This window comes from Vanellus vanellus (genome assembly GCF_965231255.1).
Source record: "Vanellus vanellus genome assembly, chromosome: 2".
Lineage (NCBI taxonomy): Eukaryota > Metazoa > Chordata > Aves > Charadriiformes > Charadriidae > Vanellus > Vanellus vanellus.
Window position 1 is genome coordinate 96,898,606 of NC_138906.1, and position 21,772 is coordinate 96,920,377.

The following is a 21,772-nucleotide window of genomic DNA, read 5'->3' on the forward strand; positions in this document are numbered from 1 at the left end:
ATAATAAGTGTCAACATACACGTGCTGTCTCTTTAGAATTAAAATAACGGCAAAGGCATGTTTTCAGCTGCCAAGTAAAGAAAGGATTGACTCGATGATCCTTATGGGTCCCTTCCAACTTGAGATACTCTATGATTTTTGTTTCTCGGCGAGCTTGACCTTGTTTTTTAAATAAGATGTGCTTTTAAGGGCAAGTTGCAGCATGCCGCTGTTGTACCCGCTCGGTTATAATGTACACCGCCAGGCCTGAGCCTGCTGCAGAAAGCCGTATTGATTGCACGGGAAGGTGGTGTGTCCAGGCCTCCTGGTTTGTTCGGCTTTGCCCAGGGGTGACCTCTGGACTCAGCTTCCTTTGAGCCTGTGATGCGGGGAAAAATTCTGGTTGTCACTTTTGTCACTCATCTTCAGTATTAAAAATGGATGAGTTTCATTGTATCTTTGTATATTTTGCCTTAAAGTAGATGGGCGGGGGGGGGGGGGGAAGTCTAAAAGCTAGACTTTTAATAGTGTCAGCTAGCATAAAACCTTCAGATTTACATTAGCAACGCAGTATTTTTACCGTCTTTGCAGTTTCAGCTGATAACTTTAATTCTGTGATGTATTTTTTGTGAGAAAGTTCAGTTCTTGGTTAATCCCCTTAATACAAGTTCAGTACATGGTTAATATGGGAGTTCTGCAAATTAATTTCTTAGCATGTTTCAGCCATGATGTGTGTGATAATGGAAAGAACAAATGAACAGGGGATTTAAAAAAAAGGATTAAGCAAAGAGATGGGATTTAAAGAAACTTTGATAAGAAATAAAATATTTGTGCATTTTTGGTCAGAAATAAGATTGTTATTATCTTGCTAGATGACATTACGGATGTCTTTGACAGGAGTAAAGAAATGGGGATAGGTGTGTAAACAGCAGATTTTGCACTGAAGCTAAGAGCAACCATACCAATACTAACAGCGGGGGGGGGAGGGGGTAACCCAACTAAAAAATTTAGCTGGTTCTAGCCCTGTGTACTGGGTGTGAGTCATAAGGTTTGGCACAGTGCTGCTCTGGAAGATCATGTTCAGAAGCAGTGGAGAGGCCAGGTCATCCATTTTATCTGATGTCCCCTCTTAGAAGCAAGGGGCTCTGCTGCGATTTTGTTAAGTTTCAAGTAGCTGGATGGTACGAAAGTTGTATTTAATAATGATTTCTCGTCAGCAAAAACACTGTCCAATATCAGTGGATGTTATGGAGACGATAAGCTCTTCCCCAAGGGTGCGTGTGCGAGCATGCTCTATGGGAATGTACTACAAGCAAAAGTAGAAGCTCCCGACATCCAGCGTATCCGGACTGAGCTGAGCTGGGGATTTTTGTGTCCAAAATCAAGGCAGTCCCACTTGGTAGCTGAGCTCTTGTCTGTCTCTAATGAGGAAACACGGACAAAGAAATTTTGAGGTGTTTTTTTTTTTTTTTTTCTTCTTCAGAATAATTCTCTAGTGTTTTGTAATAAAATAATAGATAACTGTATTATCTCCCTCCTGGGATCCCTCACTAGAGAAATACTGAAATATTGTTCTCGATCGGGACATTTGCTTTGACAGAGTATGTCTTTTTGGTGCCCAGGACAACATACGCAAGCTAGTAATTTGTTTCTAAGTGGAATGAAGGCAAACACACAAACCCTTAATTTCTCATCAATTTCTCATCGTGATGATGATAAGATTTTAATTAACAATGAGAAAGACAACTTTTAGCAGCCAGTTCTTGCCCACTACTTTCATCATAGTTCTGTATGTCGTTCATGTTCGCCTGTTGCTGTATACAGCCTGTCGCGTGCACCACGGCTGCGTGTTACGAAGTGCCTGATGAACTTGGGCCAGAAGCTTCCTTGGGAGCTGAAACCTGCTGTGACAAGGTCTGGCTTTGGCCCGCTTCAACCTGAATGTTCGCTTATTCTGATGGAAACAAATGCAATCAGAAGATGCATCCCTGCCATAGCTCTTGACGTGATGAATGGGGTTTTGACTCAGAGGAAACCGTAAGAAAATGGTTTCCGTTCATTCAGTGCTGTTGCTTTCCCTAAGTTAGTCTTGTGGTAAAATATGAAGCAGATAGAGCAGATGAGAGAAGCAGGTGTGTGGGCAAGAAACAGCTCTGAAAATTTTGACGCTCTGGGTGGGAAAAATAGACTTTTACTTAAAGTGATGTTCATCGTGATGTTTTGTACTAGAGTTTTTCCCCTTTGGTCCTGTTAACTTTATATAGGAAAGATCCCAGGAGAGTATCAGTGCCAATACTGGCAAGTTTTTAGAGGCTTTCTTAAACCTCTTATTTCACAGAAATCTATGAAGTTTCTGGCTGGTCTGTCCTTTTCTAGCCTAAGCCTTTCCTAAGAAATCCAGCAATTTTCCACTTGAAAATAGCTATGGGTAAAGTCACACACTACTTTCACATAAGATTAAGGGTTTGACAAGGGTAGTGGGAACAAAGAAATTCCAAATTAAGTCTGCTCCATATTTAAACCCCCCTCTCCCAGCCCCCTGTTGCACAATAGCAAGCTTTCCTAATGCAAGTAGGTTGTTGATATACTTCCAAAAAGAATTCCAGTTAGCTGAGAGATGGGATTAAATGGATTAAATAGCCTCCTCGTTTTTCAGTGAAAAAAAAAAAAAAAAAAGAACTTTGGTTGAAGGCAAACTTAACACAAAACTTAACTGATTTTGGACTAGATTGGCCTTCTCAACAACCTCAGATTGCCTTGCAAGTTAGCGTGCCCTTTCGTGGTGAGGACCTGTGTGTTGCTGGTGGGTACGTGTGCACGCAGACGTGCCCACACGGGGTGGTGGGCGCATGGAGTTTGCAGCCATTTCAGCAGACTACGGTCGTGGGCCGGGAGGTAGGCTATCAGTTGGGTAGAAAAGCTGCAAAGAATATAAAACAGTGCAGAGTGCTCCATGGCCGGTCTGTCTCCTTCCAGTGCAAAACTGCTGTGCCCCACTCAGCCAGACCTGAGCCCCGGGAGAGCCCGAGAGCCTCCAGCCCACCAGCCTGCTCCTGCCTGGCGTTTTTGTGGTCTCTTCCATTTTGCCATCGCGTTGCGTGGTTGCTAGGTGTTACCTTTTCTTCTTCGTGGTATAAACCCCGACATTCTCCTTTTTTTAACTCGTCTCGTGGACTTCTTTGCCTAAGAATTTGTAAGGCATCAGTTTTGTACAAAGTACGTACAGATTCTCCCTAGCTTACTCTTCCTCATAATGAAAGCTGACTTCTCTTCAACCCTGTCTATCGTGTCTTGCTTTCATTTTTCTGACCCCTGAAGACAGGAAATAGCAATATGAAGCTCCACAGCAAGGTCTGTCAGCAGCTGATAACTTGATGTGTGGCAGATAATTACTGAAGTAATGACTTTTATGTGGACAGCATGACTCCATAGCAAACCTGTCTTTCATCTTGGCCGTTTCATAGCGTTCTTTCTAAGTCTTTGTCCAGTGAAACTTATTGACCACTTGTTCAAGTGGCAGCAGTAGTGGTTTTTTGCATGTGTCAGTAATTTTTCACCTATATCCAAAAGACCTATTCTGTTGCTGGAAAGATACAGATAATATCATATACTTGGGATAGCATTGATAATTAAAAAAAAAAAAAGATGGTGGGAGAGTTTGGGGGGGGGGGGGGGAAGATTAGTGGTAGCATATGAAAATTGTCAGGAATCCCTAAAATTCTTTTGTGGCTTCTTTCTAAAGTCTACTAGTTTGCCTTAACCTGTTGTTGTTATGAAGAGTCACGTCTAAGAGGCTGAAGAGTAATGCATCCCAGATCTCACTTATGCATCCAGTCTAACTGGTCTTAAGTATAAGCAGTGGAGTAGTTTTGTATTGTGTGCGTGTTTTCCCTTTAAAAGCAGACTTCTTGCTGTCTTTGATTTCTATATTAATTTGGAAAGCATGTGCCAAGAGTAAAATTTGTTTCACATTTGTTTCAAATTCAAATTAAATCCCTTCACCCCCAACCAAAGAATCTGCAAGAAAAAGACCAAGGGGATTGGTGACCTTATCATGACTGGATCTCATCCTGATCAAGGGCCAAATCATTTTAGCATTGAAAGGAAGTAAAAACAAGAATTAAGAACTTTGGTTACGCCTGGGATAGCAGTGTTCTCTTTCTTCTACCTGCAAGGAAAGGCTACAAAGCAGCCATTTATTCAGTCAGTACAGTTCTTATCTCTTTTCGCTGACTGGCTTACATCTTTTATATTACCTTAACACATGGGCCTGTGTTCCTCCCACCTAATGTTATTCACCTGAGACACGCGTCTTCAGAGGGTGATGAATGATTGCTTCCTGGAGAGGAGGAGCAGAGAGAGATGGGCATACCCCAGTGGCAACGCAGCCTGCCTGAGATACGAGTTACCTCTTTGCCGTAGCCCTCTTGCTTTTACTCCATCTTCATTGACCGTGTAGGGTGACTTTGCTTCCAGCTTGGTGTAAGGAATATAAGTACCTAGAATTAGTACCTTGGGTTTTTTAACTGTAAGTAGACTAACTAGAGCAAAGGAAAAAGGAGGAGACTGGACGTAAAAATGAAAGTTAGCTGCTTAGCTATAGGAGTCCTTAAATGCTTGCCTAACATTCATGTCTTTGAAGATCTGCCCTCAAGGAAAACATTGCTGCACTGTGCACAACCTGTGCAAAACTTAGCAAATGTTTGGAATGTGTTTGGAAGATTAATTATGTCGTAATTTTTCTCACCCTGTGGATTTTTTTCCTTTTATACCCCCATAAAGCGGTGTACTAGGGGCTTGTCAGGTTGTGCGTTAGGTAATTGAGTTGTTATGCCAACAGGCTGTGCTGAAAGGTGTTACATCAGTGATTTCTTTTTCATCCCACTGTGCTTTGATCTCCTGCTATAAAGCAGAAGATCTAACAGTGGAAACTTTTGAAGATGATAGATGAATTTTGCTAATCCACTTTTCATAATCCTTACAAAAAATGTCTGTCCTTATCAGTCAGAAAAGATTTAATAACTGTTGTCTCTATAAAGTCTCATATTATCAGGATTGCAAACTATGGAATTAGTAGTATGAAATATTTTATTTGCATGTTTTGAAAAGTTGTTATAAATGCTTTAGCATAAATGAATAAAGATGCTTCTTTGTTAACCGTGCTCTGTTGTATCTTCTCACTAAAATACAAAACTCATTTGGAAGACAGCGCTGTGCAATGGTGAATATTTGCTGTCCTTACTGGTGTTAATTGCCCTGCTTTAATTTTGTATTATTGGAATTCACTGAAACAGTCAACTTAATCCAAATATACTAATTCCAAACGTTATATGATGCTGCAACAAATGTTAAAAGTCTTGGCTCACAAGATGCAAGGCGTTGCAGATGATGGAACTGTTGTGACAGTAAGCAGTGTCTAGAGTCCTGTTTGCAGAGTTTGGGGCAATAAAATGTGGCATCTTCTAGGAAGGAACAAAGGCCTGTGCTTGTTCCTGGATGAAATTCACACTTATATCATCCAGATGAAGTCAGTAAAGTTACTGCAGTTGCCCAGGATTTCATCCAGCACAATCTTGCCCAATATATCTTCCGTTAGTTGAGCTCCCCCTATCTCTGGAAAACCCTGCTTATAGAAAATTGTTAGCAATGCTTAGGATTATAAAAAATATTCACCACATCTGATTATATTTTATCTCTTTTCTTTACGATAGCTTTGGGCCAGATTATGCTCTATGTTGATGGCATGAATGGCGTAATAAATCATAATGAAACCATCCAATGGCTGTACACACTTATTGGGTCAAAGGTAAGACGCTCTCCAAAATTCTCATTTTATATGGTTTTGGTGTTCTTTTGTAAATGCATTTGTATTATGTATTCATTTAGGGTATAAACAGACTGCATTTTAGGTTCTAAATGAGTACGTAACACTCTGCACGGAAACCAGGGCACGCTGAGCTGTTATTTCTTTTCTACTGTTTTTATACTCATTTGTGCTGTTGGCACATACTCTGCTTTTAAAAACAAAGGTACTAAAGATGCCCTCTTTACTGTCTGTGCTGTCATTGCAATTGACCATACAGAAGATATTTTAGTCTTGCAGTTGTAGTTCCCAAGACATTCTTTGGAACCACTTTTTGGCATGTTTTGTTCCACCTTTCGATTCTGTGAATGCAAATCTTTTCTACATTTTCACCATTCTACACTGCTCAACTTTGCTGAGCACTGGGGAAGACAATTCAGAGTGCCTTCCTTCTAGTGCCTGAAGAGCCCGAGAAGACAAAGTCTGGTACCTGCCTTCAGAGGATTCTTTGTTGGTCCCTACATCCAAGGAGGCAAAAGCTGAAGGCCAGAGTGTATATATGCCTCAGGTTGGTCTCCTCCAGGGGAGTGCACAACCCACTTTTAAGGACATCTTTACTGGAAGTGTAGGTAAAGCCACAAATACACCATTCTCCCGTCTGATGGCTCTCCAACTTCAGGAAGTTCATTAAGGCCCGGAGGGACTGATGCTGCTCTTACCATGTAGACCTGTTTGGGACAGATCTGTATGACCCAGTAGCTGGAGCAGGGTATGTTAGCTATTGTTAGCAACTCAAAAGTTGCCGTAATTGGTGGAATTGAATCCATAGTTAGAATCACTAGGAAATTTCCAGGAACTTTTCCTCAAGTGGCTAAATTGCAGAAAGTTGCTGTTGGATACTGTAGTGACGTAGAAATGCTGATGTTCTCCACCTTTCCCCTGATAGCTTTCATAACGCAAGGAGAAAAAGTGTTCTGTGTCCCAAGGGCCTTTTCGAACCACAACAGAATTTTTTTCTACAATGTGCAGCAGATTATCAAGTCAAAGAACAGATGCTGCAGTATTAAAAGAACTCTTTTATCTTGGACTGACGTAGATATGTAAAAGTAAGATAATTATGGTTATCAAATCTCAGGCTTGCAGGGCAGGGTTCATGATTGGGAGAAGATGAGGAGAAACTTTTCCCCCATGTAAAATGTTCCACTGATGGCTGGGCATTATGCTGGGCAGTTTGCGCTCTTGAAATGGGAAATGTTAGCCGCAGTGGGAAAAACTGATGCCAGATGAGAGAGAAATGGTTTGCTTGGGTATGGATCCTCATTTTCTATACAACAGATAAAACAGACAAGCAAAAAAGGAAAAAATATTACCATGTCCATGATTATTTTAGTTCTCTAATGCACCTAATGGGAGTGGGATGGGGGAGAAACACAGTTGTATTGCTACCTCGCAGATTAAATTCTGTCTAGATTTTCTTGACCAGGGTACTTCAGCTCTCTGGTCCTTAAGCTCCTTTCTCCCTCCCCCATCGCCAGCCCAAATGATTATCTCCATGTCCTGGCTTGGTGCCTGCAGCTAAGGAATGCAGGCAATGTGCTTTGATTAGGTTGGTTTCAGGTAGCATCAAAGTTGCTTTTTCATTATTCTTTGACGGTCTTGGAAGAGATCTAAGTCCCTGTCTGTGTGCCAGAAGTTAACTGAAGGTATGGTACCGTCAGAGTGTGCTGGGACAGCTGCTCTATGCACTTAAAGGTGGTTTTGACTTTCTGTGAAAAATGAATCCCTGGAATTTGCAATGCACCTATGGTCTGATTTGCAGCCCTGCTATGCTGCTGCCTTCTCTGCAGCAAAGGCGGTGAAAAATATCTTAACACTGCTGAACAAAAAAAAGAATGGTAAAATTGCCAATTAAGTCTTGGGACAAATCCCTCTAATCGGATGCAGGAGGAACACAGTCATTCAGCTGCCACAGCTGCAGCACATGGTTTCTTGCCTTCTCAAAAACTCTGACCAGGTCTAATATACTCAGCAGTGGAGGTGTTTGACTCTTTTCCACTGATTTTGGTTTGGGTTTTTTTTTGTGGAATTCTGTAATGGTTTTGACCCTGTACTGTTGCTTGCTCTGCTCTGTTTGCATAGAGCTGCTGGCTCTGTTGCCCTTGCTCAGTCAGAGTAGTGTATTATTGTATGTGCTTGTCCCCTGCAGCACGCCTGTGCAGCCAAGGACCTTGGGTCTGTCACACTCAGCTTTAATTTTGGCACCCAGCTCCAAGTTCACTTCAGGCATCCAGCGATACTTCTGTACAGGAATAGGGGAAGGGGGCGGCAAAGAGAAATAAAATTTGAAATTAGTGAGAAAGAAGGGCTATAAGAAATTTTCTGAGAGCCTGTCTGGATTGTTGTCATTCTATTGCTTGCTTTTGCTAGTTCTGCAGTTGTACCCCTCTAAGTGTCAATAGGTGCTTATATAGATGGATTATCAGAAGTTGCTGATAATTTTAGCACTGTGGTCTAAATTTGTTCTGACCAAAGTTACTGGGGAGGTGATTAAAATTCCAGCAGAGTGACTGCGCTAGTGCTGCTTGCCCTTACACTGGGTAAGAGGCACCAGTGGTGTCAGGCTGAGGAACTGACAAGTGGGAAGAAACTTAATCTTAGATGACTCATTTGTTAGTGAGCAGAAAGACCCTCCTGTGTCAGATTGGTATTATATAGGTGTTAGACTGGAAATTAGAAATTAGCAGTACCCTTCCTCTGATGTGTTATTGAAAGAGAAGAGCACTATCAGCGTATTCCAGGCTCTTAGGGCTACTGCTGGTCCATTGCAAGACACATCCGACAGCGTGTGACCGTGCCATTGTGTGCCAGTGCCCTGCCCCAGGCTGGCTGTAGACAGTTTTCCAATCATCGATGGCTAATAGATCCTTGGCATTTACAGTGTAATCCCAATTTAAACGTACATTACTACTATTTCATCATTAGTTATATAGACAGCAATTCATCAGTCTTTCCCCGTTTAACAAAGCATTCAAGTATGTACTTAATTATATGTGTATGGTTACATGCTGTTGGCTTCCAGGGAACGTTAATACATAACTGAGGTCAGCAGTGTACTGCTGTATAAGTGCAAAAGAGAGCTATAGCAGGGCCAAGGCCCTGACCATCTTATAGAAGCTATAAGTTAGGTAAATAGGAAATATCTGTGTCAAGCAAGTTTTCTTTTAGCGTTCATTGGTAGCAGGGAACATTCATGCAAGATAGTTTACTTTCTAAAAGACAAAACTAGGAGTCAATGCATGTTAGTTAGCAGTGCTTTCAGAATTGCTCCTTAATTTTTTACTTTTTTTTTTAAAGTGGGTAGATGAACCTCTCAAGGACATTGCCTTAACTGACCATGTGCCATAACACAAACCGTGTTTCAACCTCACAGCATCTAGGAAATGATATTTCATCACTTTCTTGTTGTTTCTGCCAGCAGTATGTTGCTGAAGTTGGAATTAAGTTTTTGCATCATATTGCAAGTTACGTTTAGCCCGGTTGTAAATACGCCTGAGGCATTTGTTCGTGCTGGCAGCTGTCACCCCAGAGCCCTGTGGAGCTCTGTGGTGGATCACCTGCAGGTAGAGTCTCAGATCAATGACCATGGCGAGGACTGTTGGAAAATGTCTCTCACCCAAAACAAGGGACACCAGGTTAAAGACATATATGCACTAAGCTATATTAAGTCCTTATAATGTATTTTTCATCGGTTAGCATGTATGAGGTAAAAAGTATATTATCTTTTATATGTGTTGGTATTCCCTCTGGCCTGATAATAGAATGTGTACAATACTGTCCAGGACTGGCTAACGAGTGTTTACAAAAAGCACATTTCTGAACCAAACATCTTGGAAAACCCCCAGGTGTTTATATCGTCCACTAGAGAAGCAAACGATCCTTTGCATCACAAACCCACAGACTTTTGCCACTCCACCTCAGTCTTCAAAGGCACACCTAAGGCATTAAGTGGTCCAAAACCTGAGTCTGGTTTCACCTTTTCTTTCCCCTCATTTCTGACTGCTGCTGATAATGATTATTTTTCCCCATTTGATGATCCAGACTGTTCTAATTTCCCCCAGGGGAGCTAAAGCCCCTTTTTGGCATTATTTTTGGTGGAAAGTAATCCATTTTCAAAGTGGTGCTGGGTAACCTCAGAAGACAGGGTGGAATTCTGGGCCCAGGCTGATACAACGAGGTTGATTAAAGATTCCTATCTCACATCTTGTTTTAATTTTTTCTTTCTACTTTGCTTCTGTCTGGATCCTAGATTGCAAGGTTAAATGCAAATTTTAACTGGCCAGTTGTTCTCTGTGCCTTGTGTGAATCTTTTACTTCCCTTGGTATTTGAAGTAAGGACTTTTTGAATGTTTCAAATGTAATTCAATCCAAAAGAAGAAAAAAACTATTTGAAAGCGAAGGGAAAAAAATCCACAACATTCAAACAGATGTAGTTGTAGTGGGGGAATTTGTTGATTTCAAAAGGAAAGTCCAGTAGGGTTGCTTTTCCTATGCAGTGCCAGTGACATGTTAAAACATGCACATGGTTGGTAAGTCATTTCAGAATTTTGAGAGAAATAATATTCACAAAAAAACTCTAAAATTGTTTTAACAAGTGAATCACTTAAGGGATGTAGAGGTAAGCACTCACTTTAAGAACTTAATTAAATCAGTCTCCATTTCACAAGTCATTTATGTCTGTGCTCCACTGAAGTCATAAAAAGCAGAGCAGAGAATACCATATAACTTGAATTTGTGTTTTTCTTTTCCTCAGGAATTTTCTTGCCAAATCTTAGGCAAACGGATGTTGAAGAGGGTCTACAAATACATACTAAAAACTGTTTTGTAGTCATGAAGAAAGTTACAAATGTAAGGGGCTTAACAGATGTGAATAGAACTAAAATAGCATCGTTAGTAGCACTAAAGCCCAAAGCATGTTGAATTAAATCACCACCAAAATTGGATGGTATACTCTCTTGTTGAGGGTCTTGGAAATACAATGTATTTGCATCTCATTAATTTTTCTGGCAATATATTTTGAAAATCATTGTGTGTACGGATGGCCTATCCTGAGTTAACATTGCCTGGATGATGGAAAGGAATATATGTAGGAATATGCCTAATCTCTGTGAGCAGGAGGTTGTGCTGTAGAATCATCCTCCACTTTTTATTCTTAATATGTTTGGAAGGTGATCTAGAAAAGATGGCCTGCTAAAAAGAGTTAAGCATCCAGGAGAAATTACACAGCTCAGGGACCTACTTTGATTAATTTCATATGTTGTCCTCTTCCTAATCTGCTTCCTCAATGGTTAACAAACTCTTTTGCAGCCTCTGACAAATAAGACTTCACATACAGCTAATGCACGAGCTACGTAGATTGCACCATCTCTCTTCCCTCCAGCCACAACTCTGATAAGCCTGTGGGTTTGTTCTGTTTTCAGGTTTAGCCCAGGCAGATATGTCAGTTAGGTGTCAGTCTTACAGACTTTCAGGCTTCCTGGAAGGCTTCAGAGCAAAGCTCTTCCCTCCAGCCCTAAAATCAGTGCAGTCTCTGCCACGGGCTGCCCTGCGCTCAAGACCTTGAGCTGTGGTGAACAGGTACAACTGCTTTGAGTTCAGTGAAACCGTGAACACTCATGTCAGCTTAGCAGCTGGCTCTTAAATTTAATCCGCTATGCATTTGGCCGTTGAACTATTGTTATGAAAATGGTCGTGTGAGGGAGAAACAAAATCCTGGATTTATAGGAACTTAACTTTCCTACTTCCTGCCTCTCAAGGGCTTGAGCCAACGCTCACCCAGGTCGGCAGAGACTTTCTCTCCATCTCTCACTCAGAATCTGTAATGGCACTGTTGCATGAATGGAGTTTATTTTGAATTGTATTTAATTAGTGCTTTGAAGATAAGGATCAGGATGTTGCAACAAACTTGGAATAGGATACGCCAGCCAGTGCAGACTGCGTTATGCGCTCGCTTTGGTCTGTCCAACTCCGCAGACAGACTGCTACGAGTGCTGCTCTTTACCAACTGTATTTGTAGGTGGGTTTCAAAGTCGTTCTATCAAAAGTGAGAGTTTGCAGTAGTCCAGTCCTGCAGCAATAACTATTCCTGTAGCTCTGTCTGTTGCATTCATTTCTGAGTGTTTTGAAGGGATAAATACCCATTTTTCTGGGTTCAAAATGAACTCTTGTAGATTAAGACGATACTAGAAAACGCATAGTTCGCCCACATCATATCAGAGATCTGATTTCAACTCGTTTGAAGTGGAGAATAAGAAAATGTAATGATTAACTGCCAGCAATGTGGCAAATGTTCAGGCCCAACTTTTCAGTCAGTCTCATCTGTTCAAATCTGTATGAGAAAATGTCCTGTTAGCGATGAGTGAAATATGTCCAAATGTTTCCAGAAAATACCATATATCCATGCAGATGTTCAAATTTCTTGTTGTAAAGGAAAGGCATGAAGAAAGAAAAAAGTTAGGGTTATGTTAGAATTAGGTAGGGGAAAAAACGAAAACCAACCTAAATCGGTGCTAGCTTTTAGAATTACCTTGGTCTCTCACTAGCGCAGTTCAGTGTCACAGGTCTGTTACCATTCACATTTGTGTGCAAATTATTGTGCCGCAGTCCCTAGCTATTATAATTTTCTGTTAGCTACTGGTGTTTTCTAACAAGCATTAGGTCCAGCATTGCTGTGAAAGGGGAAGGTGCAAGTGGAAAGTTTCTATAGAGGGATGAGACTAAACAAAATGGAGCCTACTTGTCTTTCCAGCATGCTTGAAGCAGACAGTGTGAAAGGTCTTCGACTATAAAATCGATTGCCTGAACAAGAAAAACAGCAAATTTTCGACCGTAAGTTGTCAGTTAGAAAAGAATGAAGAAATATGAAAGAGTGGCTCCAAGGATAAAAAAGCAGCTGGTTATAATCCAAGCCTATAGTACCAACCTGAGGTTTTTATGCCTATCTAAACACAGAAATCAACTTGGCTGATATCAAACACATTGCTGTCATTATGCCAAACCTTTTGGGATAGCTAAGTAATCATTTGGCACTGTAGAAATACCATTAGTCCTAAGTTACGAGTTTAGCAAGGTGCAGTTTAAGGAAATATACTGCGTTTTAAATTTAAAATAAACAGTTATGTCTGAAGCTTTTCTGGAATCACTCTTTCATGAACTTGGATGCATAATGCTTCGGTCTGTAAGGTTACCTTTGCAGGTTTACCTGTTTTCTGGTCTCTGTTGCTCTTAGGTGGTATGAGGGAAAGGTCTTCTGGTGCATAGTTAGTGATTGAAGTGCCACCAAACTCAAATTTGTTAGGCCAGACATTTAACAGAGTGAAGTGACGCGGTTTTTTACTCTGTTTTGAAGTAAGTGCATGCAAAAAGTCCAGGCAATGCTTCACAATGATGTACTTCCTCAGAATTTCCCAATGGTTCTTTTACCCTCATTTCCCTTTTGTCAACTACATCGGTTTTAGCACTGTCACAGAACTAGGATGCCAATTGCGCAGATAAGTACCTCTTCATCCAGGCACCTACATGTGGCCTTAAATGTAGGCATCCTGGTGGGAAGCCACTTGGCAATCCTTCCTTGCTCCCCTGAGCCCTGTTCTCCAGCATTAATGCTTTGTGCTGCCAAACTCGACAGCTTCTGACATTGAAAGAAGATTTTGGAAGTCATTTTCAGTCTGAGACAACCGCACGCGTTATCAAATACAGTTGTATGTTAAACTAGCTATTGTGCCAGACTATTGGGTGACTGATTCTGGTTTATACATTTACTCTCATCAGTACATGGGTATCAAAAATCAGAGTCGTAGGCTCATGTCAGTAGCAAATACCCTTTGTACTCTGTCCTTGTATCCCCATTTTAGCAAGGTACTGGGCAAGTCTCTCCAGGTATGATCAGCCGGTGTACTTTTATGCAATGAGGCCCTGAATTATGGGGAGTGGGGCCCACGTCTGCGCCATGTGCGGCACATGAGATAGATCAGTATAAAACATAAGTAAATGCACCATAGCGAATGGGTCTGTTACCAGAAAGTGCCGAGTACTGGTACCTCACCTGTACTTATTGCTAAATTGGTATATTGTTCTTCTTTCCCCTGCATAGTGAGACCAGCGTAAGAAACAAACCTGGCATCCAGATCTCCTGAGGCTCAATTAAGTGTCCTGAGTTTTAGAGAAAGTTTTTTGGTTGTTCTGCCAGGAGAAAATGCAGGTGTGTGTGCGCTGAGATGACTCAATTTATTTTCTGAATGTCCTATCTTTTTGGAAACTCCTTGACACAGCAACTGAATTAATCAATCATTCTTTAATCAATCTTTATTTTTCTTCTAAAATTTGACTTAACTTTCTTCTTAAATTAGTCTCTGTCCTGGTTGCCATATATATAGTACAATAGTGGAATCCTGCCTGCGGGAAAGAAGGCGGTATCCAGTATTTTTCGCAGTGTCATGTAAACCAGGTCTGAGACAGCCAGCACAGCAGTTAATATACCAGTGTTTTGCTTGTAGCTTAGGCTGGAAGAATGACCCAGCTAGGGAGGGAGTCCATACATTGGGAGACGCAGGCTGAATCGAGCTTCCAGGCACATTCTTGAACCAGTCTCCAAATCCCTTTGTGCCCCAGTCCCTCATCTGGAAAATTGGTGTTTGCATTTTAGAGCCCTGGGGGAAGAACGTGAGGGAGGGGAGGGAGAGATTATACGTGTTGAAGACAGATACGTAGGTGAAAGTTGAACCTAATACTAATTGTTACCATATCTTTCCTTCTGGCATCTCTCAAAAATGCTTGTCATTCCTTTATTTAGCTATAGTCGTTCTTTAAAGCAACAGCTACGAGCTGAAGGTACTTGGATAACAGTAAAAAATATGCTGTATCAAAAATGGAAACCACGAAAACATATATGATGGCTTTATATTCAGCATGTAATGCACCCCGAGGAACCTCTTGAGTTTCAACCAGCTCAGGTCCCTGAAGTTACCTTACCAGGTTATAGCCCGAGGACTCCTCATGGTTACCTCATAGATTTTATATTGGTCTGCTCAGTTACAGAACTAGTCTTTAGGAAGGAAGATATCTGGTAAAATGTGTGGACTTCAGTTACTTTTCATAAGATCAAGATCAAAAGAAAGGTTCTCTGATATGTTTTCTTTTTTTTTTTTTTCCTCCGCAGTTTTTTAGTAGTAGTTTACACCATATAAAGTCTTTTCAGAATAATTTCCAGCGTACCAGCAGGTTCCTTAGCTGGCTCCCATGGTACACTGAAATGAGTCTCATCTGGACGTGCTGTGTACTCTCTTTCCATATTCTGATCCTCTTTGATCACAGCAATCAAACAAGGAGTTCAGATGCTTCTTGGTTTGCCCCCCTCTATCTCTCTACTATTTTCCTTTTTGAAGACCATGTTAATGAAAAACAAGAATGTGGTGTTCAATATAAAAAAAATACTGTTAATACCTCAGCCAGTGTGGAATTCTTACAGATAGGTCCCTTTTAGTTTTTGAATTTCCTCTTCTTATTAAAAGATACAGCAAATGTATGCTTTGTCTTTTTTGTTTCCAGCAGCGCGTAGCTGCTTCCTTCTTTAGTTTATGAAAATGAAAGCATCGTCTTTAGAAGCCATTTTTTCTCCACTGCACTTAAAATTTCACAGTGTGGTTGTCTAAGCACTTACTGTTATGATTTTGGAGGGAAATGCAACTCTTTGCTAACTTGCAGTTCGAATGCTTCCCCAGTCAAGCTTTGCATATGACAGCCTTTCTTGCAGAATATAAATGGAAAGAGTAAAATGGGACAAGAGACCCCTGCAGGTATGTGATTGCCTCAAAATTGTTAAGCCCATGTGGGCTGAGTTTCTGTTCATCATTTTCCTTTAAATAGAGAGAACAGAATTCCACTTTTTCATATTTTTTCCTTCACTGTGTCACTACCATTGTCTGTTGTTTGCAGTCCTCTGTGCTCAGGTCGCTGCTTCTTTTTGTCTTCCTCATTGTGGTCCAGCTTCCCCATGTACATGCTCTCCTCATATTTGATGTCTGTTGGGCCACTCTTCCATGCACAGGGGAACTGTGGAGCCCTCTATGGTCAGGATTCTGCGTGGCTGTAGGGGAAAAGACGTGATAGACCACCTAAAGATAGGTTTGATTCCAGATCTGCACTGCCTGGTGATTTTTCTCAGATGGACGTCTGTACTAGTTGTGGATCTGACAGTGAGATTTGTGCCAAACTTGCTTGGAATCGTGATGTACCTCAACTTTCACTGGCCTGCATGATGTCCCTTCTTGTTTTCTTGTCATCCCCTTCTGATGTGGGGGTGCACCGTGAAGGCCCAAGCTCAGTTTGTCAGTGGAAGATCTACATTCAGAGCAGAGCGTCGGACACAAAATATTAGAAATTGCTGTATATGTCAAAGAGGCTAGCCTTGCTGTTTACTGGGGTGGGTTTTGAATAGGAACAGCGAGTGCTCAGAGGGTGTCCCACGGCATTGGGCCATGGGACGGGATCTGAAAACTTGAGTGGAAGATTTTCCTGACGTCATCACCTGGTGTAGTAATACTGCAATTACTCATCTAGATGGTTGTTTTCTTCTTCTTTCCTTTTGCTCAGAAGGGTGGGTTGGGATTATTCGTCATTTTTGGCTAAACTGACACGAAGTTATGTGGAACAGATGGACATCACCAGACTGCCTTTACGTACAGGTCATTAGCACAACATGTTTTGACAGGTCTGAATAGTTCAATCCCAGTCTGCACCAGTTAAGATACTATGGATGTTAAAGCACTGATAGCATCTTGCTATTTCATTTATTCTTTAGTTCCAGAACAAAAATGAAGCCTAAAAAAGCATCCTTCCCATTACCTCCCCTTTCAGACGATTGCCTTTTAAAGTTTTGGCAGTAGGTTTCCTTTCCTCGCGGAAGTGAGTTGCAGTTTGAGAGAGGAAGAGGGAGATATTTCATTCGTTGGAGCTTCAGGAGGTTTTAGACTCACCCTTTCTTTTTAAACCATGCCATGAATTCATTTGCCTGACTTAGTTTGAAATCCCGCTTTGTCAATAAAAATTGTAAATGTCCTCTGTCTGTAGAACCAAAGGAAAATGAAATTTTGAAATCTTTAGAGTAGGTTTTAATACCTCCTGTCTCCATCTGAGGTTCTTGCTTTCCTGCATGGGTACAGACGCTTGCAGATGAACGCTGACACATGCGCATTTTCTCTGCTCTGGAGAAGCAGCATCATCAGTGGTGGCCACTGCATGCCCGCAGCAAGTAAAGAGCAAGAGAGGAGACCAGACAGGACACGTCTTGTTACTACCAAGATGCAGAAAGCACTGCAGCTGCTGTCATGCAGAAGAAGAAAAAAAACGGTGTGTGTGGGGGAAATAAGCTGCCTTTTCTGCCTGAGAAAAGCCATCCCACAGCACCACCTAGCAGACACAGATGGATATGAATAAACAGACTTATGACAAGACTGGAGCAAAACGTTCCTGGGAGAATAGGATGTTGAGCAAGACTGTGTGCTTTAAAACAGCTGTTCCACCTAACACAGGTCATTGATAGGAGCTGAGTCATGCTGTCCTTGTCTCATGCAGCTGTTACCCTTCAGCATCTAATATTTGTAGCCTGAGACAGCTAATGAAGCTCTCTGCATGTTTGATGAAGCACATCTTCAGTTTTGAGGGTTTTTTTTTTGTACTCGAGTTGTGCTCTTTGGCCCCACATAACGCACCTAGCTTAATCGGAGTGACGGCATTCTCAGTCGTCTTGCAATCTATTTATGTTCTTGTCTGCGTTAGTCCAAGGTGCCAGGGAAGGAAACGGCCCAGCAGCCTGCTGAGGAATACTGCCAGAGCACGGATTTCGAAGAGCGTGGTGAGCACAGCCTGGTCCCATCCCTGTGGCTGGGCAAGATGTGTTAGAAAATAGTCAGACTGCAGCTGCTGGCTGCCTCCATTTTTGAAAGTAGTTGTTGTACACGGTTGCTTTTCTAGGGGGACCAGAACACGAGCTTGCTTTTGGGCGGCAAATGTGAAGTATTTCTTTGTGAAACTAGCAGATTTCAGCCTGTGACCTTTACTGTGTTACTTAATTAATCTTGCTCATCTCTGTACCTTAAATTGCCTTTTAGCCTTCGCCCTGCCATCCTAAACAGGTGGATATGAAAGGCTTTGCCCATGCCCGCTGGTGGGAGGCTGTGTAGGAGCTCGAAGGTAGTGGGTCAGGGCTGCAATGAAAGAAGTGGTTTCAGAGCACAAGTTGCAGTTGGTTATGCTGAACTAGAGCGGCACTGGTCCTCCTGTGAATTGTGCTGTGGAAACAACATGACTCAGTAATGGGAAGGAGTTGTAGGACTTTGAACTTGCAAAGATTTTTAGTCTGGTATTATGCATGTAGGCAGACCTGCTTTACTACTCAGGGGCAGTACAGAGAGATCTCTGGCAGCAAGACTAAAATCCCAGTCCATTCCAGGTTCTGGGGTCTTATTTTCCTGGTTAAAGTAGGGGACTGGCTATCAAGACTCTTAATTTGCTCTGTAGCATTGAGAAAATTATTATTGTTGTTATTATTATTATTATTATTCAGAGCCAAGAACTGTACAACTAAATCAATATGTGGGCACCTAAAATATTCTTTCAGATATTGTGATACATTTTACTTTTATGAAAGGAAATGTGCTTATGCAGTACCTTGGAAAATTAAAAAAAAACACCAAACTTTTTTTCTGACATTTCCATGATCACCGTGGTAATATCTTTCATGCCTTTCACACAGTTGCTCCGTGGTACTTCTCATCTCTTTTATGAAACTATTTAGATGTTAAGTAAATGTTCCTTGTCAAGTGCTATGAGAGCCTACCATGAAACATTTTCTAAAAGCAAGAAAAATAACACCAGAAGTAAGACTTCAGTGTGATTTTAGTATTCTCAATAAACTCACCTCTTCAGAAACTGTACTCTACTGAGTTGAAAGGGTCAAATCTCAATTACATTTGGTTTTGGCTAAATCCATAGGAACCATTCCCGTCAGACATTACAGCTACCGCAGTGCATTTCAGTTGAGCTTTCTGGGATATAAAGGATCATGTTCTGCAGCAGTTTATTTTACTGCTTTTGTGAACTGCTACCCCTCGTTAGGGCATCACTGTATTTACTGATTTTGCCTGCAGTTACTCTTGACTTCAGAAGAAAGTAGAAGTGATCTCTTGCGGTTACTTCAGGAAAAAGAAAGGCTTGGGTGTTGGTTTTTTTTTTTTTTATTCTGCTCTTTCTCCTTCTTTCCATCTGTACTGCTCCCAAAGAACTGAAACAGCAGCCCAAAATTGATCTATGATGCAAGTCAAATCACTGCTGATTATGATCTCATACTTCTGTGGGTTCAGCTCTTTGAATGACCGTGGCAATTACTTGGCTAAAAACTATACAAGTCCCAGATGCTGAATAATTCTCAAATACTGCATCTCAAATGCGTTTCATGCTGACAATGATGAAACTGAAATGCACATTAAATAATGCCGCAATAAAGGCATATCTGACTGTGCAGTGGTTGTGTCAAATGTGTTTAGTCCTCAGTTTCAGGGTAGGGCGCTGAGAAGGGTCAAATAAAGAGAAATCTGGGCTCTGCTACTCTACTAGCTGCTCCCCTCTCCTGGTCACCATTGCTGAGAACCTACCTGTAGCTTGGTAGCTACAGCCTCCTACACATATATTTGATTTGGGTTGTCTTATTACATTGCTGTTTGGTATTTTTAAACTTGTGGCAAGACTGGTCACATTTCAGGTGAGTTTGGAGGATGCTCTGTGGTACTTCTGAGGCTCTTCTATCTCACTTGAGAGATAAGAAACCTGCTCCAGGCTTGTCTTTCAGCTGCACATGCAGATTTCCAGGAAACCAGGCTGTAGGGAGAGTTGTACACGTACACATGTGTAAACTCAGAAGCCCTGCTGGACCTGTCAGTTTTGAAAATGAGTTTCTGAGCCTTAAGTACTTGTCATAGCCATGTTCTGAGCCTGCTGTGTAGAAAACATGCTTCTAACCCTCTCTCTCTGCTGTCAAACTAGACCAAAAGTAAGGATTGCTGTCCCTGTGGTACTGATGAGGAACTGAAACACAAATTCTGTGAGTCATAGGAGGTTTGTTAGCAAGCCGCTCAGTATTCCCTTAAGTGCTTGGGAAAATTAAGTCACTTAAGCTACAATATCACAGGTGGTTACCATAATCCCAGACCACACCTGGTGTGCAGAGAACTACGAAAACCTCATTGCATGAAAGGTCTTGTCTTCAGGTGATTTCTGAACTGAAAAGTACATTTTGGATATCTGGACGGGCATCTGAATCTTAATGCATGTAGGACTGCTCTGTTATACTGAAATTAGGTGATCACTGTGATCTGGTGAAAATAACAAGTGTTATGGATCTTTTTGCACCCTGATGTCCCTTTCAGTATATTTGTGTTTGGGGGGTGGTATGGCTGTGTGAGAGAAAGACAAAAAATAAATAACAGATGCCAGGCTTAGAAAAACAAAGAGAGCTTTAAAATAAAAATCCAGGGGTCTCCATCTTGTTATTTATGTTCTTGATGTATCTGTTATCATTTAGTCACATTAAATCATTGAGACCCGTTCTTGGACAACTAGCTCTAGATGGCTCTGCAGGGAGTTTGACGAGATAACCTCCAGAGGTCCCTTCCAACCTTAACCATACTGTGATTCTGTGGATCACCCAAGGTTCTTCCTCCTCTTTCTGCTGTGGTGGTACCCACATACACATGCCTTATACTATGAAGAAAACAGTAAAAGCCAGATCTTTGTCATGAGTCGTAACAAAGAAATTTACTTTTGGTCAAAGTAGAGCTGGGATCTGGGCATGGTGTGAATCTGGGCATCAGAGTCCTCTCAAGGATGTCGATGAAGCTGAAGTTGACTTTATCTAACCTGCAAACCTTTGGAACGCAAGTGAACACGAGTGTGATTAGTTAACCCCAACTTGGGCTCGGGAAGCCATGCCCACGTTACCAGGAGGAGTGCTGTATAGAAACATTTCCATTTTTATTATCCAAGCAGGAGTCAGGGGTCTCTTAGCACCTTTTTCTCCTTTCTGTTATTCGAAACCAAGTATACATCTTTTCAGTTTGTATGTTTGTTTGATTTGCTGTGAAATTGAGGGTGGTTGTGATGAGTTTGGTTGATACAACTCAGGGTAAGGAGTTAGCTCGAGATGGAAGAATTGCGTTGTCTTCTCAGACACAGAACTTTGTATCTCATCCGAAATAGTTAGTTATCGCTGTGATTTGAGAGTACTGTTGCCTACCATAATAACATCATATAATCTTGCCACTCTCAAGCTGTATGCAGAATTTGCATACCTGCTTACATTTATGAAAGCCAAAATTTAAAATATCCTCATCTCTGTCCTCTTTCCATGAAGGAGGGAGTTAGAATAATGTGAAATTGCTAGGGCTGTGTAATTCAGCAGTGCCGTAGCTGATATACAGTGACTTGTGCCCCCATAAATGAGGTTTCTAAATGTTAGCTATGTGGAAGATGCTGCCACTCAGCTCGGAAACCCACCACATGGGAAGCCGGGAATGTGTCTGAGCTCAGTTACATTTCTGTTTTCCTCATGGAGTCCTGTGGATGTAGAAAAAAGCATCTGGGCTATACTGCCAACGTGAATTAGATTTGAGGATAGCCACAACTTCCAGACTTGGGAAAGCTGTGACAAATAGGTAATTGCTGGAGAAATGTGACTGCTCCTGTTATGTTTAGATGCTCCTCAGAAAGCAGCTTTGTTCAATAACTTTATTTGGCAAGTTGTCCAAAGATAAATCAGTAGGTCTGTCTTTGCTGTCAAACCACTGATTCTGGGTTCCTTTTTGTGCCTGATAGTACTCAGAAGTTTGAGAATAGAGAAAGATCCTCAGTTTATAGATACAGTGCAATACTAGTACTCTTACC

At 41.5% G+C, this 21,772-nt stretch overlaps 1 protein-coding gene across 3 annotated transcripts in view; it reads left to right on the forward strand.

Moving 5' to 3' along the window:
* FHOD3 (formin homology 2 domain containing 3) overlaps positions 1–21,772 on the forward strand; it is a 406,197-nt gene that overhangs the window by 242,247 nt on the left and 142,178 nt on the right. For all 3 annotated transcript variants that reach the window (XM_082479632.1, XM_082479633.1, XM_082479634.1), the window contains exon 6: positions 5,691–5,785. In XM_082479632.1, the coding sequence (XP_082335758.1) occupies positions 5,691–5,785 (95 nt within the window). The remainder of the gene's footprint in view (positions 1–5,690; positions 5,786–21,772) is intronic.